The sequence below is a fragment of the Malurus melanocephalus genome, unplaced genomic scaffold (assembly GCF_030028575.1).
Source record: "Malurus melanocephalus ecotype Western Australia unplaced genomic scaffold, MMel_1.1 scaffold_372, whole genome shotgun sequence".
Classification (NCBI taxonomy): domain Eukaryota; kingdom Metazoa; phylum Chordata; class Aves; order Passeriformes; family Maluridae; genus Malurus; species Malurus melanocephalus.
This window is the reverse complement of record NW_026623604.1, coordinates 341,202-358,528: the sequence shown is the minus strand read 5'-3', so window position 1 is coordinate 358,528 and position 17,327 is coordinate 341,202. Positions and strand designations below refer to the sequence as shown.

General features: G+C 45.0%; 1 protein-coding gene across 2 annotated transcripts in view; it reads left to right on the top strand.

Moving 5' to 3' along the window:
• The first annotated feature begins 258 nt into the window (after positions 1–258).
• Positions 259–17,327, top strand: part of BBS4 (Bardet-Biedl syndrome 4) — a 34,190-nt gene continuing 17,121 nt past the window's right edge. For both annotated transcript variants that reach the window (XM_057378759.1, XM_057378758.1), the window contains exons 1-3: positions 259–308; positions 2,081–2,132; positions 16,037–16,116. In XM_057378759.1, coding sequence (XP_057234742.1) covers positions 285–308; positions 2,081–2,132; positions 16,037–16,116 — 156 coding nt within the window. In that variant the 5' untranslated portion in view covers positions 259–284. The remainder of the gene's footprint in view (positions 309–2,080; positions 2,133–16,036; positions 16,117–17,327) is intronic.

Sequence of the window (17,327 nt, the reverse complement as noted above, 5' to 3'; positions counted from 1 at the left end):
TCCCTGCTGGTGCTGTGGGGCGGTGGGGGGGAGGGGGAGCGGGGCCGCGGCCGCTCAGCGCTTCCCGGGCCGTCCCTCCTCACTGGCGGTCTCATTTCCCTCCACACCAATAAAACCTTCCAAAAGTCAGACATTTTATTATTTCTCTGCTTTTTCGGGTGTTTTTTACGTTAAACGAGGCCGGGGGGGGGCGGGGGAGGAGGTTTCTTCCCGCCGTGCCCCGCGCGCCATGGCCGCGCCGGAAGTGGCGGCGGTCGCCATGGCAACCCCGGGCCGCCGCGGCCATGGCGGAGCCGCAGGACGCCACGGTGAGGGGCGAGAGCCGCCCGCGCTGAGGGGGCCGAGAGGGACCGGAGGGGCGAGGGACGGGACGGGAGGTGAAGGGAGGTGAGGGGCGGCGGCGACAGCGGCAAGTTCTTTCGAAGAGCGAGTTTTTAATCTTTGCACAATTGGTGTGAAAAACGTGAGGGAAATTCAGTCTCTGCTGAAGTAATTAAACTTTACAATCCATTATTAGATGTCAGAAGAGGGGAAGGGTAATGGAGATGGGGAAGTGGCTGCGGCATAAGGAGAAAAGGAAGCTCAGGAAGAGCTCAGAGCCCCTGCCAGTGCCTGAAGGGGCTCCAGGAGAGCTGGAGAGGGAATGGGGACAAGGGATGGAGGGACAGGACACAGGGAATGGCTCCCACTGCCAGAGGGCGGGGATGGATGGGATATTGGGCAGGAATTGTTCCCTGGGAGGGTAGGCAGGCCTTGCACAGGGTGCCCAGAGCAGCTGTGGCTGCCCCTGGATCCCTGGCAGTGCCCAAGGCCAGGCTGGACACTGGGGTTTGGGGCACCCTGGGACAGTGGGAGGTGTCCCTGCCATGGCAGGGAGTGGAATGAGATGAGCTTTAAAATTGCTTCCAACCCAAGCCATTCCATAATTCCACAAGTKTTTTTGTGGTGGAGGAGGGTTTCTGTGAAGCCCTGTGGGGATCAGTACCAGGCCTGGGTTGTTCAATGTACTTAGAAATGATCTGGACAAATGGATGAGGAGAAASTTACACAGGTGAGGAGGAAATAGGAGAAACTCCAGGAAAGTCTTAACAGAGCTGAGTGAAAGGACTTGGAATTGAAATTATGTGTGTGCAGATTGAAAAAATTACAGTATATAAAAAAATGAGGGGTTTGTGCTGGTTATTCCTGCTGAGGATGGAGTACTTGAAGTTGGGTAAGTCTGTGAAAATAGCAGCTCAGTGTTTTGCAACAGGCATCAGAAAAGTCAATCAAATTTTAGAAATGGTTAAGAAATTAAGTAAACAGTAAAAAAAAGAGAGCCTTTTTGGTGTTATTTTTCTTATTTTGTCATCTCTGATCCGCCCCATCTCCAGTTAACGAAGATGCAACTAGAAAATGTTCCCAAAATATTGCAAGGCACAAAGACTGACTGAATCTCTGATTTTAAAAAATATTTATTAATGAGAGGGGAGGTGACACGGGTGTATAAAACCCAGTGTTGTGTCTTCCCAAAAAGCAAAGTTCAAAATAAAAATACTTCTCTGTGTAATCCTATTTCTCTTCTGTGAAGGTTTGATGGTTGATGCAAAGTAAGTAAATAGTATAAAATTAATTTCTTTTCCATGGCCTGAGAGCTCGAGACAGTGTTTGTGATGGGACATCCCTGCRCTCACACCCTGCATACTCAGCTGGTTCCCTGGGAACAGCTTTGCCCTAATTAACTTCATAAATATTTTATAATAAATGTTTTTGACTTGTTTTCCATGTGATCTCTAATTAGCTTCTCAAATGCTCTAGTATTGTTTTTTTTTGCAAGGTAAAGATAACTTCCTAGGATGCTGGTGATCAGCAGTGACCCCACGAACAGGGATGAGCTGCTCTATGAGGGGGTTTATTTAATTGAGCTCTGGAGCAGAAATCTCTGCCTTGCTTGGCAGAGCAGAGTTTGTCCAGCAGCAATGCTGCTATTTTTGTGCCCTCCTTTGGGATTTGCCAGTTGTCCTTTCTGATTATTTTCTGGAATAGAGCTTCAAGAAACCTTGCCTGGTATATTTACTACTCCTGCTTTCTGTCTTTTCAGGTTTCTTCATCGCCGGTGGCTACAGAGCCAACAAAACCCCGTCCTAAAAAAGGTTTGTTTGACGATATTATTGTGTTTCTTGGGCAGGTTGGTTTTAAGGTTTCTTCTATAGTGTGTGCAGCTGTCTAGGAGGAAATAAATGTCCTTTGGGAAAAGAAGAGACTGTCTAGACTGTAATTTGCTGAGTACCAGTATTTTTCCAGGGTCTCTGTGAGTTCTGCTGTTCCTCGCTGACTTAACCATACCCRTAGCCTGCATCATGTTTGCTTATAATCTGTGAGACTGTTTATTTTATTGTGTACTTACTTATAGGGCTGTTAATGAGTTTGATAGTCATTTATCCTCTCAAATAATAACAGAGGTTTGTTTGTTTTGGATTCTTCAGAGCAATGTTTTGTTCTGGAAATAATCTTGGGAAGCAAACACTCTGTCTTGTGGGGTTTTTTTTTATGTCACGTATTCCAATTTTTGAAGTAAAAGTGTTATCAAATCAGGCAGGTTGTGACTGAGTTTAATTATTGCTTCTTTGCTTTTGTTTGCTGTCGTTTTTTAATTTTGAAAATGTGTTAATTCACTCAGTGCAAATTGTCGTTTTGAAGCTTTGRTTGAATCTGAACTGGAACAGGTAAAATTTCTGTTGTTGGTTCAAAATGCTTAACCAAATCCTGCTGTTTTTTTGAGGGACCTGGTAAATCCTTCAGCCTCTCCTTTCCCCTTTCTCTGTTCTTGAGGCAGGACTTGTCCTGACACACACCATGAGCATTTCCTTCTCGGTGGTGCGGATCTGGGCACTGCAGAGTTTTGTGCCTGCCTGAACTGAGCTTTGGGATGGTTTTCAATGGATTCTCCTTTCTCAAGTGTGCAGAGGGCCCCATCAATTCAGATCATAATTAAGAGTATTTCCTCCCAATGCCAACCAGAAGCAGTGCTTATTTTCYCTTGCCTTTGAGTTCAGGGAAGCTCAGCTGGTGAGCACGGTCCTTTGGCTGTTTTCTGCCCTGCTGTGCCTGTCACAATATTCCTTGGGATGGAGGATGCCTTGGGATGATGCTGGCACTTAAAATGGAGTTTGATTGGTGACTGGGCACTATGTTGACATTCTGCCTAAAGATGGGGCTCTTTGTCATGCATGCAGGCCTTGGGAAAAGCTGGAAAAGCTGCTTTGCTTTTGGGGAGCTCAGGCCAGCCTCACATATTCCCAGTTCCTGGTAGGAGAATTCCAGCCCCTGAGCAGAGTTTGGCTCTCCTGGAGATGGGGCTTGAGGTCCCAGCACAGGCCAGGCCTCTTTGGTAGCTTGCCCAGAGCTAAGGAGAAGATGGCTGCTGCTTCAGGCCTGCGTGCAAGTAAAAATAACTCCCAAATTTACTTTTATCTTGACCCTCAACTCTTTCAGAGCAAGGATTGCTCTAAAAGGACTCCAAATTGGTTACTTTGAAGCAATTTGTGTGACTTCCATGGAGGCACTGATGGGCTCCCTGGTGAGATGGTTCATCTCCATCCCTTTCTGTAAAGGTTATGACTCCCATCTCCTCATCCTCCACTACCCCCACCCTGCTCTGCCTGGTTCTGCAAATCCCATTCATTTGTGGCTCTGGATCTCCCTTTTATACCGACACAACCCTTGACTCCAAATAAATGATGAATTTTAAAAAATCCTGCAGCCTGTGACTTTGGTAATTCTCTTTTCTGCCCCTTAAGGTAAATTGAGGCATCTCCAGTGCCTGGCACACCTCGGGTCGTTCTGACTGAAATGCCTTGGAAGCCTTTGGGCTTTGCCATTTAATATTTGACTTCAGTGCAGCGGGGAAAGCTGATTTGAGCTGCCTGATCGTTAATCTCAGGGAAATGAGGGCAGCAAAAAGATTTGTACTTGGAGTGATGTAACAGTGTCCTTTGCGTGTGGGTGGGGGACTGGGGGCATGGAAAAGAGGAGGAGGGAGAAYGAAAGGATGTTGGATTTGTTTTTGTGGAATTTGGCAGGAAAGAGTAGCATCTTTTTTCCCATGACAGTTGGGTTTTTTTAATAGAATATTTGTAGAACATCTTAATTAAATATCTCATCCTATTTTAGTTTGGCTCAGGAGAATTATGAACTTTAGGAGCCAGGCTACATCATCGCTGTTTGAACAGGAGCGCTGCTAAACTTATTTTAAACTGACATTTTAAACACTGAATGGCCACTTTCTGTTGCAGGAATTTGCCTTTTTCTATTTGCATTGTGTTTTCAAGCAGGATAAAGCTGCAGTATCGGTGTTTTCTCAGGCAAGGGAGATCCTGAACCCAACATTAGCACCAACAGTGAAATGCAGAGGCCATAGGAACAGCTGGTGTGGGCAAAATTCGTGCCCAAACAGAACAATAATGAATGATGTGGTTGCACACAGATGTAACGGAGTGTTACCAAGTCATTGCTGGAGCTCTGTTTTAACCATCACAGTGCTGCATTCAGGCTGTGACAGCCTGTCTGTGTTTGCAGTGGGTAGGAGTGAGGTATTAAATGTGTGTTTCTGAGAATGGAATCTCAAATTTGCCAGAAATCATTGGAATAACAAAATGCACATGTGAGGTTTGTAGCTTTAACCAGAAGACCACGTTTTCAGCAATGCAGGTGAGAATACATTCAGGACACTGTTCAACCTGAGCTGAGCAGCTTCCCCTCACTGTTCCTTGCTTTCCTCCTATGATCCTGCCCATGAGCCAAGAAGAAGTGGAAACGTACAACCAGCATTTAGCAACCTGATTTTATGGCTCTCAAAATGATGACTCTGAGTTGGGAGGCAGAATTCGTTCATGAAGTAGCTGATCCGTCATGTGGCCGTTGGGCTGCGAAAGCCTGAAAGTTGGCATTTGGGAGAGCCTGGCTTGCAGGCTGGCCAGCCCTGAGGGAAGAAATTGAGTGTTCAACCAGCTTGAAGGAGKTGTAAAGGCTCTGGAGCAGATGGTGCTGGTGAAATGGGGTTCGAAACCTCCATCCAATGATCTGAATTAATGCATGGGTGGAGGCGACTCCCGCCGAGTGTCTTGTGGCCACACTTGGTGACACTTGTTCCTCAGCAGCTGGCACTGGAGCAGGACAACCATTCATTATTTTGTCCTTTACCCCCTGTAGGCAGAGCTGCTCCGAAAATCAATTCCCTTTGTTGCTCCATCAAGATCCATAACTCTCCCTGTGTCAATCCCCAAGTGACTGAGGAAGGAATAAAGGGAGCCCTGTTCCTTGAAGCGATAAGGAGTTAATGTCAGCCTGCTGAGGTGGGGTTTTAATCTCCCTTCTGCATTCTAAATTAATCAGATATTTTCCTAAATGCTTTACTGGTTCAGAATTGAGATAGGCTGTCTCCCATCTTCCCACTTCCTTTTTCCCACACAGGCAAATCAAGTCATTTTACAGGATCTGATAGTACTGGAGTGGAGAAGTGCTTTTCTCAGCTTGTATTGTTGATTTTTCTGGAGCATAACTTGAATTTATTTCCCTTTATTGTGGAAAATTGTTTAGAAAGTAAGTTCTGAGCTCATGTTTGTTTAATAACAGTTCAGAGGTTAATGGGACAATTTTAAATGCATTTGGATTTCTATATGAATATGAGACCTCAGACTTTCTGAGATGCACTGATGGTGTTTTAATGACAAGGTAGAATCCTAAATATGTACATTGTATCATAAAGTCACTGAAGCAAAACTGATTTCACTTGAATCACTGGGAAGAATTTGTTCTAAAAATCCATTAATCTGTCAAAAACGAGAATTCTGAATTGTCACCAACCACCTCTACACACCCCTTACTGCAGGAAGGGTCAGATAGATAATTTTCTAAATGAAAACCCTGTGGAAGTATTAGCAGGGATCAGGTGTTCTCCCAGGCCTGGGCATTGGGGTATTTTTTGGGTGCTTTGTAGGTGTTTTTTTTCTCGGGTTTAAAGCAAGGAATTAACTGTGACCTTTGGCAAAGTGCTTTGGCTTTTTAAATTTCCATTTATCAACCACAAGCTTGGYCTGATATCCAGTGACAGAGTTTGGATGCTGCAGGCTTTTAGTTAACAAAACATTTAGAGACGTGAAATGCAAAGTATCATATAAATGGATATACTGCAATGCACTGCTTGGCCTGTTGGGTGGGGACTCTGGTTAGGAAGTGCCAGTGACAATAAACAATCTCAAAATGTGGCTCTCAGATAATAAATAACACTCAGAGTATGCAGAAGTAGATAAGTGGCTTTTGATGAGCTGTCCTGTCTCTCTCTGGGTGGCTCTGGCTCGCCCAGATGAACCAGTGGGGATCCCTCCTGCTCCTGCAGATGTTTTAAGGGATTCTGTGAGTATTTAATCTCAAGAGCAGGAACTCTATACCCCGAGGAGTTGATTCCATGCACTTGCAGTGCTGATCATTTCTGAATTTCTGATACATTTTCTTAAATCAATATAAATCCATTCTTTGAGCTGGCTTCAAAGCTTCCTTTGAACTTGTAAGAGTGAAGCTGCCTGAGAAATCCAGATAAAAAGAACCCCCTTGAGTTAAATTAATTAATACTTCTAAGTGTGTCAGAAAGAAAAGGCCTTAGTGGGAATGTCGTGGTTGGGGGGAGCCAATCCAGCCCTTATCTGTCCATACCCATTCGCTTCCATTTGGCCACATGCAAGCTAAGATCTTTTAGTCCATTTGAACCTCCAACCTTGTGGGAAGAAATTGCTTTCTAAATAAGCTAGATTAGTTGGTAATTACATCATTGTTTTATGTAAGAGACTTGGGTATTTCCATCTTCCCGATAAGTGGGGAGCAGCAAGTGCTGTGTGTGATTCTCAGGATCTGATGCAGCTGCTAGTTTAGWGTAGTGAGATTAGAAAATGGATTATCATTACTGGGTAATTAAATTCTATAATATCCTTCACTTCATCCTCTTCTCCCCAAAATAACAGYCCAGTAATCCCTGCACTGCAAAGAACTGGTAATATTTAAGTTGGAATGTGCTAGCACAGCTCTGCCCTCTTGTGTGTGTACATTAATATCTGTGCTGACGGGAGCAGGGAATCCTTTGCAGGCAGCACAGCAGGGAACATTTTAGTGCCAGCTTTTAAAACAGGTGAATTCATTTTTTTGAAGCTCCTTTTAAAGTCCTTGGTGCCAGGCGAGTTCTTTTTGATTTTAAAGCTCTCAGCTCCGGTTTGTTGGTGTGCTGCATACARATAAAATGGCATCTCCTGGTGGAAGTTTAAAAATAATTCTGTAAAAATAGTAAGTGACAAATTTAGGAAGGGTGGGATTCATCCTTCTGCACTGAGATCTGTCTGATGTAGAACAAGTCTCAGCAGATCATCCGTGCTCCGTGTTTAGTCAGTGCAAAGGGCATCTGTGCCATTCYCTGACCTCTCCCAGCCACCTGTGCTGGGATGAACCCTTTCCTAAGGATCTCTGTTCCTCTCTTTGCCTTGGACACAGCCCAGGGCCAGCCACTCCTGTCTTCATTTTCAGACACTTGAAGGAGAAGCAGCTCACTCCAGAGTCACAGTTCTGGTTGTCTGTGCAGCTGGAATTTGAGCATCCGAGTCTTTAGTGACATAATCACCTGTWGGATTTAGCCCAGCTCTCCAACAGCATCTGTGGCACAGGAATGATGGGACTTGCTGAGCAAGGAGCAGCTCACTGAGGGCTTTTTGAATAAAAAATATCTCCATTCACTCCTTCCTGGGCCTGTTCCCTTTGCTGTCGATGCTTCCAGCTGCGTTACACATGCTGCCAGTCCTGGGATTTAGTCACTGGTTTATTCATAATTCTCAACGATTTCATTCCCTGCCTGACTGTGATTCATTTTGATACTTGTAATTAGAAGGAGGCAGGGTGTGCTTCTGTGACTGTGTAATTAAAGACTATGTCATTAACACATTTGTACAGTAGGGAAGAGTGAAGGTGCACAGGCAAATGTTCATCCTGGGATAGACTGGGATTTTCCACCTGGAAAACTTCATCCTGAGGCAACGAGGTTGGAAAACTCAAACTATAGGGTTTTGTAGTAGGGAATGTGAAATGTTTGCAAGACCAGCATCTATATTTTTGTGTGTACATATTTTTTTTTCTTAGAATATTCCTCCAGTATAACATTCTTTGGGAGTGAATGAACTGAGGACAAGTTCTAGGTGCTATTCCCCATGGAGTGGSAAGTTTCAAAGACTGTCATGGCTGGATTGTGGTCCTCTCCCTGCTGGAATTTTATTTTCTAAAGGAAAGCTTTGCTTACAAATGCYTTATAATGATTTCAGTTTCAATTTCCATGTAAAATACCTGATGCTATAGACATAAAAGGACTAAGCRCAGGAATTAAAGCCAAAGGAAGGATTAGACTGGAAATCCCCAAACTACTGTGCTCCCGATGCTGGAATTAATGAGGAGCTGGKTATTTTGGGAAAGCCTGCAGCCACTTTGAGAGGGAAGTATCTCCCATCCCAGTGCTGCTGTGGGAGGAGCTAGTGAGGAGCCAGCAGGGAATATGTGAGACCACCTCTGCTGTTCATCAGGCGTTTCATTCCCAAATGAATGCAGTGGTGTGCTCTGCTTCCCAAATCTGGGAGCAGCACTGGCAAACAGACACTGGAGAGAGCTCAGACTCTGCTTGCCTGCAAGGGCACAAGGCATCAAGCAGGAAAACATGGTTTCAATGTAGAAGATAAGAGTTAGGATGTCATGCCAGGGCTTGGATCTTTGAGTATCTCCAAAAGCAGTGTCTGCATCCTCAGGGACTTGAGAGCTCTCATGTAAAATAGCCTGGATTTTGGTTATTTTCCCTATTTTTTATTCTGTTCCGAGCACRTCTCTGCTCAGCAGTCAGCTCTGATGGTCAAAACTGGCTCATGCAGCGCAGAGACTTTCAGTTCTTATTTTTCAGCAAAGACCATACTGTTTCAAATTCTTTTTAAATGCATTTGTTACTAAATTTCTCCCTAGTATTATTTGTTTGAATCAAATTTTAGACTCGAAATGAGYGATACCAGGCCTGAATCAAACCTTTTATGTAGTAATGATCAGTATSATGTACTTGTGTGTAACTCTCATCCTCCCCAGATAGATCCAGGACTGCAGAGTGGTATCTCAGCAGCCTCCTACTTCGAATGGAGATTTCCCAGTAATCAAACTGGTTCTGCCCCTAGGAACCTTGCTGGCACTGGGRAGATCCAAGGGGATCACAAGTGTGTGTTGATTTACAGATCATCCCTCACTTTACCTCATAACATAGTAGAAGACAAGTAATTGAACAAATTAATTCTATTTATAAGGAAAACCAATTGAATAATCAGTGTATTTGGCTCATAAATTAAGCCATCTTCCTTTAACTCAGCATTGTAAATGTCTTAAATCACAAAAAACTGCAAATCTGAGCAAGCAACTCTGAGATTTATGCAGTACAAAGTAGCAAGAGAATATGCCCTTTTTCCCCCACGCTTTAAAGCATAAATCAGATTTAAGATACAATTTTGAGCTCTTCCATCTATCCTTGGCTAATTTTCCTGCAGGGGGAGGTGGAGAGTCAGAAATGTTGCTTTTTTTTTGTTTTTCAAACCGCTGTTTTGCAGCCTCCTTGCAGCTTTGCCTGCGCCTCGTGGAGCTATTAAACCACGGGAGGCAGCTCCGGGGATGAGTTACGGCTCCTCGCCAGCGCAGGGCTGGGTGTGATGAGTTTTATTAACCCCAGCTGACTGTAAATAACGAGCAACCACACGGCTTTAGGGCTTGATTTAAAGGTGYTCCGGCAGCAATTTGCAAACGGGAAAACAGAGGGAAAAGGGATTAAACAGAGAATGGCTAGAGTAGAAAGCTACTCATTTTTKTTGTTGTTGTTGTTTATATCCATTTTAGAGGGATTTGTCCCCACAAACACCTCTATTCTCATGTCTATTCACTCACACATGGTGAGTGAAATACACCTCGTAGAGCCTCCTCTGAGTGCTGGGTTTTGGGGTTATTTTTCATTTTTACTGGGTTTTGAATACATTAACAGCTCCATTTTCAAACTCCAAGGATGGATCTGGGCGTAGGAAGAGCAATGTTCCTGTGCTAGTTTTCTTTCAAAGCTCTAATGTATTTATACTGCCACAGTCTCAGTAAAAGAGTCTGAGGAAGGAAGAGGATTTCTTGTTAAATTTGGCTCTGCTAGGAATTTGTAGGATGCTCCTCTCACACCAAGGCAGACTGTTCGTTTTAAATCTTGATAAAAAGATTGATATTAGAGCTTACAAATGCCTTCTCTCCATGATCATACCTTGTTTTGGCAAATGCAATTCCCTGCAGTGCTGTGTTGTTCTGTAGAAGCTGTTTGAGTTTGTGCCCTAGTATTTGAATGTTATTTTTGCTCAGAAGATGCTCATTGCCTCCCTGTCACTGGATTTACAAACGGGAGTGGAATTCCTGGCGCTGGCAGCTTGTGAAGCTCAAGGCAAAAGGAGGCAGGCACAGATGGGCTCATCTTCCCTCTCCATGTTTATTTAACATGGATCCGGGATCAGGGAGCTGCAGCACCCGAGCTCTGGGAGTGCAAATCACGTAACCCTGGCAATAATGTCAGCACACGGCCCTGGGGCCGGGCTGGCACTGCGGGATGGGGCGGGCGCACTCCGCAGGGAATTCCACGCGGTCTCTCACATGGGGATGCTCTCCGGCAGCGACAAGCGAAGTGTCTTTGTGCCGGTGGAGTTAAGGCGGTGACCGGAATCACTTGGAAATGGGGATTGAATCTCCAATCCAGGCCAATCCARTCCTGCTGCTGTGTGTCCGAGCGAGCCTTGCCCGATGTTGGGAGCTGATCGCCTCCATCCCCCTTGGCTTTGTCACAGCCCAGCTTCCTGCTTTGGTTTCCGCGGAGCAAGATGCAGTGGTTTTAAACTGCTRGAGGGCAGGGACAGATGGGATATTGGGRARGAATCCTTCCCAGKGRGGGTGGTGAGAGAGGTTGCCCAGAGCAGYTGTGGCTGCTCCTGGATCTYTGGCAGTGTCCAARGCCAGGCTGRRCAGGGYTTGGRGCACCCTGGGACAGTGGAAGGTGTCCCTGCCCATCACCTGATGATTTTTCAGGTCCTTCCAACCCAAACTGTCCTGCAATTCTAAGATTCTCTTTATCAAATTCTTCTGTGGTGGTGCCCCCTCAATATCAAAATGTCACAACAGAGAAATGTCACAAGTCCCTGCCTGTGTGTTTGTTAGTTTTGAAAACACCTCTRTGATGCTGTTTTACAATATGGAATTTTGGACTGGAGTTTGGAAAGGGACAGCCATGTCCTTTTGGATGACCTTTTCCAAGTACATGGTACCTACCACGATGRATCCAGACTGTGGCTCATGAAGCTCCTGCAGAATAAACCAATTAAAAATACTTTTATTTAATAGCCTTTCTGAAGCTTTCYGTCCTCTTCTTTATGCTTTGGGTTATTGTGGATTTTGGTCAAAACCAAGTCCTTCTTAGTGTTTTCTTGAGTCTTTTGCCCCTTTGCTGCCCTTGCTCAGGTTGCTGCAGGTTGGGTTCAGAGTTGGAGGGGTCAGCTGGCCTTGGACCTTTTTCCAGTAATCTGRGTTGGAAGGAGGGCTGGGCTCTGAACTGGTTTTTTTTTTTCCTCTGAGATGACTAAAACACATTCTTGAGCCCCTTATTAGTGCTGGTGCTTTAGCAATAATTTCCCCCACAAAATCTTCTAAGAGCTTCTGGGGCTTTTYCCCCCCTCTTCTCTTTACAGCAATTTAAAGCCCTTTTATTAAATTCAAACGCCACTGTTTGATAGTTCATCTCTAAGCTATAATTACCCAATATGAAGATGCAAGCACAAAATAATTTCCTAGGGAGGTTTACACAAAAGGGAATAACTCMTTATTATATTTTTCAGCCTTTTGAGAAAATCTATGAGAGGATGAATAAAGGGAAGAGTGATGATAGAGCAGCACAGATACAAACCTGATGATCTTACTCCGATTCTGTCGGGCTTTCTGCTCCAGTGGCTTCCTTAGAGAGCATTGTCAGAAAGAAAAATCACAGTGCTGGAAGTGGCTCGAGCAATCAATCAGTGGCCAGCGAGGAGGTGGGGGATCAGATGGATTCCCTTTTGAATTTAATCAAAACACACTTCAAAGGCATTTAATCATATATTTGGTGCCTGGCTCCCTGGCACAGGACTTGTAATCCCACAAAAGAGAGGCCAAAAGACAATTATKCAAGTTCTAAACTCTTTTTGCTGTAGATACCAAGTTTTTGGATAATTGTGTTTTCCTGGACTGGCCCTTGGGCGGATTGATTTACAGAAAATAATGGCTTTTTGTTTCTTCACTGCTGGAAGGATCTAAACTACTCTTTTCCARCCTGTGCCTGTGCAGTGCCTGGATTATTGCCAGAGGTGACAAAGAAAAGTGTGTCTTCACAGGGCAGTGACACAGGAGAAACTCCTGAAGGTCCATGTATTGAAGAAGGTGTTTTATTCCCTTTTTCTGCAGCTAGAAACCCAAATAGCCAGGGATTTGTGTTTCCATCTTCTCCAGGAGAATGCAGTGACCCAGTGCACTGTGACAGCCCTTATCRCAGGCTGGGGGAGCAAACCTGAGGGAGATAAATGCACCAGGAGCAGGTACCCACTGCTTTGTGGGAAAGCAGAAATGCAGATTAAGATGGTTGTGGCTCTGGAGAGGTGTATAAATAATTTCTATTAATTATTTCTGCATCTGAATAGAGCATAGTAAGAATGCTTTACTTCTCACAGCCATCTTTGGGGGATCAGATATGTTCCTGTGTCAAATTTAATAATGAATTTAGACATGGATTAATTTAAAAAAAAACAAAACATCAGAATTGTTTGCCTGCTTTCAGTTTGCTTGTCTTAGGGAGTAAGAAGAGAAAAACTGAGTCATGTCTCCTCAGTCKTGTCTCCTCAGCCTTGTTGCTATTTCCAAATGAGTTTTAGGAGCATGAAATCTCTGTGTGTTTTCCCAGTCCCACAGARTTATCCTCAGCTCAGTGCATCACTGGGGGAAGCAGAGCTGGTTTATCTGTGCAGATGTGAATGTTCCTCACTCCTGGGGCTCGTGGTGGGTTTTGATTTCTCTGTTTTCTCTCCATCCCATCCCAGCACTTTTAGACAACTCCTCTTGTTTTCCCTTTCTCCTTTGCAGCCTGATGCTCTGCTCAGCCCTCGCTCTGACGTTCAGCATTTCTTCCTTGCCATCCCTGTTCCCAGCAGGCGTTTCCATGGCGTGGGAGTGGAGTATAACATCCCTCTTGTCTCATAAGTGTGAAAAAGCTCTTTCCTTCAGGAATTAAACAACCAATCCTCACCCCTYGCATGTGTACTGTCCTCTTATCTTAGCCCACGATACTGGTGTATTTTTTAACCTTTAATGGTGCTTTTTCTTTTTAACCTCCCAGTAAAGCATGGACAGATGGTTGGAGGTCTGGTGGGGTGTGTCTGGAGATCTTTTGATTATTCCCTGTGTCAGACAGCTGCAGGATTTTTTCATTTGAAGCTGCATTAATAGGCACAAAATGGTGAAGGGTGCTTTAGTTCTGACTGTCGGTGGAATGTTGATGGGTAAATAGAGTTAGCAGTGCCTGCCCTTAAATCCATCCTTACAGGAGAAGGTGCCCAGGTGTGTCAGGTTTGGTGTTTTATATTGGAGAGTGGCACCAGGAGCTGCCAGGGAGGAAGGGCACACAAGTCCAGCTGCTTTTATAGGATTCCAGACTGGTCTGAGTTTGAAGGGACCTTGAAGCTCATCTCRTTCCACCCCCTGCCATGGRCAGGGACAWCTTCCACCATCCCAGGGTGCTCCAAACCCTGTCCAGCCTGGCCCAGGACACTTCCAGGGATGGGGCACTGCATTTCCAGCACCCCCAAGTGCCGTGTTCTGTCACACCCTGGCACCCATAACTTACACAGGGAAGTAATTACAGAGTGTTAATGAATTAGGGAGCCCCTGAATGGGGCTGAACAGCCGCTGAACACATTTCCAAATGTGAAATAGTGGAGTTACAATCCATTTGTAGCTGTTTAGGCACCCTCTTGACTCTTCACTTCATGGTTTCACTCGAAGAAGGACGAAAACATGAGGCCATCAGAAATCAATTCATCTGGTCTGGGAGCATGCTTATTAAAATTCTTTACTTAAAAAGATCCAGATATTGCACAGCAGAGCAGAATTCAGGAACATTTGGATCCCTGATCTGTGTGTTTCTGTAAGCTTAGCCTGTTTGCATTACTCTTTTGTTTGGATTATTTCTTTGTTTGGATTACTCTTTTGTTTGTTTGGATTACTTTTTGTTTGGACTGCAAGTTTTCTATTTGTTTTAGGGTAGTTGAACCTTCTTTAGAAGGTATTTGACCTTAAATTGCTGGTGTGCACACTTAATTCTCAGCTCTAATATTAATCTAGCTGGATATTCAGGAATTTMAGAAAGAAAARCCACGAAAATGAGAATGGTTTTGCAAAACCTTTTCCAGATTCAACAGCTGAAGGAATATCTAGTTGGTCTGAGGAGCTCTCAGCAATACTAGACTTGATGTGGGTTGATGATGGGGAGAGCCTGGTGTGCTCCAGAGGTGATTAAATGACAGCCATTCCAAAGATAATAACTCTTGGCAACTGTCTGCCGATCCAGTGTTTCCCCCTGTAGGTTTTGGGTTTTGATTTCTCTGTTTTCTCTCCATTCCAGCACCTGTCTGCCGATCCAGCGCTTCCCCCTGTAGGGTTTCTTCTTCCTTGCCTCAGTTGGCAGAGGACCCCGGCCCCTCAGTGCCACCGTGTGCTGCTGGTGCTGAGCCGTGTGCCCATGGGTGCCTGGGCTCTGGCCCTGCTCCCAAGGGCTGCAGGAGGGGTCCTTGCTCTGGGTGCCCCCAGAGGGATCCCCGATCCCCCAGTTCCACCATGTGCTGGGTGCTGCTGACGCTGAGCCGTGTGCCCGTGGTGCTCCCAAGGGCTGCAGGAGGGGTCCCCGTGCTGGTGCCCCCAGCTCTGCCCCAGCCCTTGGCCGCCTTTGCCTCTGCGCTCGTGTCACAATAATGACTTGCAAACACGGAGCTTTTGGGCCGGTTGCTATGGTTACCCCTCGGCACGGAGACACCGGTCCCAGGCAATACATCCCCAGCCTTAATGAAATGCGCAGCAGTGTGTTCGACTTGTAAACCCGCCGCGGATATCGCTAAGCAACATCCATCCGTGATTTGCCATAATTACTGCTGCGAGCTCCGCGCCATTGCGATGCTGGAGCGTGAGGCTTCCTTCTCCACTGCATCAAATGCTTTGCTGCAGGAGCTTCGCAGTCTCTCGGACCTGTGATGTTTCATAGTCCCTTCACACTTTCAAAGAACTSAGTTTGACCTCTTTAAATTATTCACACCTTCAGACCGGCAACATCTCCCCAATCTCCTTTTGTGTGTGTCGCCTGTTTCCTGCTCATTCACTCCCAGAAATTTATCGTAAAGACCTTTGATTCTTCTKCCCTAGTTTGAGATTGTGAATCCAACTCATTTCCTCCAAGCTGCTTCTTGTGTATTTGAAAAAATCCAATCCCACCAACCYGTGTTGGTGTTGAATTAAAATGTGTGTGTGGAGCTGTTTGTGCCAGGATCTGCTCCAGGAGGAACCAGTGCCTTAGGTCATTTAGAATCYAAGACCGGTTTGAGTTGGAAGGGACTTTAACACCCATCTTGTTCCAACCCCTCTGGGCAGGGACACCTTCCACTGGACCAGCTGGAAGTTTTCTGCTAAGAGCTTTTATTTAGTATCTGTCTTGACTGAGGTGTTCTATATACCAGCTTGAGAAGTAGAATAAAACCAGACCCGAGTGAGAAGTCCACAGTCCAGCCTTCAAGTCAAATAATCCATTGCAATTGCAGTTCTTGAATTACTTGCCTTGTGCTGGTGGTTGGGGTGGTTGGGAATCTCTCTGCCAGGTTCTCAGTCTGTTTCCCTGTGTTCTGTGAATATTTTCCATGTACAGCACCAGAGCTGCCAATCCTAGAGAGGAGGAACTGGTTGATTTATCTGCTTTACGTCCGCAGAGACTACGAGGAGTGCAAGGTAAGAGCTGCCTCCAGAATCTGGGAATTATTATACTGATGTCATGAAGAAATAGTTTTCAATTCCAGACAATTTCCAAACCACCCTCTTTYCTGACTTCTTTTGGAATAAAGGGACCAAGAGAAAACACAAGTAAAATTACTTCAGTGTTCTCCARTCCTTGGCTACCTTCAGGATCTGAGGATGCAGCTCTCTGGAGCAATCTGTGAGCTCAGGATGTCACTGGGAGGGGAAAACTGGAAAGAACTGCAAACCTCTCGTGTTCCAAGTGATGGATGGGGTTTTCCAAACTGGTAATCACACAGTTCCACAGTGCAGGTTTCTTAATGGTACTACAGAGAKGCAATGAAAATACTTCAGTTGAGGGGAACATTACTACCAAGTGTAAATAAAAAATATGGTTACCCTTGAKCAAAATTCTTTCATTTTACACATGATCCATGGCACCTTTTAATTCATCTTGGGTTTTGGTGGGTAGCTTGGAAGTGGTTTGGGATTATGGTAAGTGGACTAAGGAAATGGCAAATTATTGTTTAACTGTGTTTTCCTGAWAAAATGAACACGAGGAGATGATGAGCACACAGGCAGGAGGAGGGGACAAGAGTTGGATTTCTGATTCTGGCATGGGCAACAACGATCTGAAAAATCATTTTRGCATCTGAAACACCAGGTTGGTCAGGACTTGCTCTGCTGGAGAGGTCCTGGAGGTGCTTAGGAAACGGGCAGGCTGGAGGAAATTCATTTAGCTCTTAATTAACAGATCTGGGGGGTAGTATCATCAGCTCAGTGATTTCCTCTCAGATCTTGGTTTGCATAGATACAAACACAAGTTGGACTAGCCCTCWAAACAGAAAATTGTTTCCCTTTTCTGTTGTCTGACCGGGTTTTTTTCGTGTGATTCTGTGTGTTGATAGTTTCTGTGATGGGATGTGAAATCAAAGTACAGAGAAGAAAAATCTGTGTGGCTCAGGAAAGCAGAGAAAACAACAAGTGGATGATATAAGGGCAACACTGGCATCTCCACATCTTCATCAGTCATGGAAGTGAGGAAATAGCAGGGGAAAACCAAGAGAAGACAGCTAATAAATACTRCTCTGCTTGTCAGGCCAGCTTTGCTCTTCCTCAGAGCCACAAAGCCGTGGTTTTGCAGTAAAATTGGAACATTCCAAGACAGTTGGGGCATTTGTTAAAATCCATTCGTTTRGTCTCAG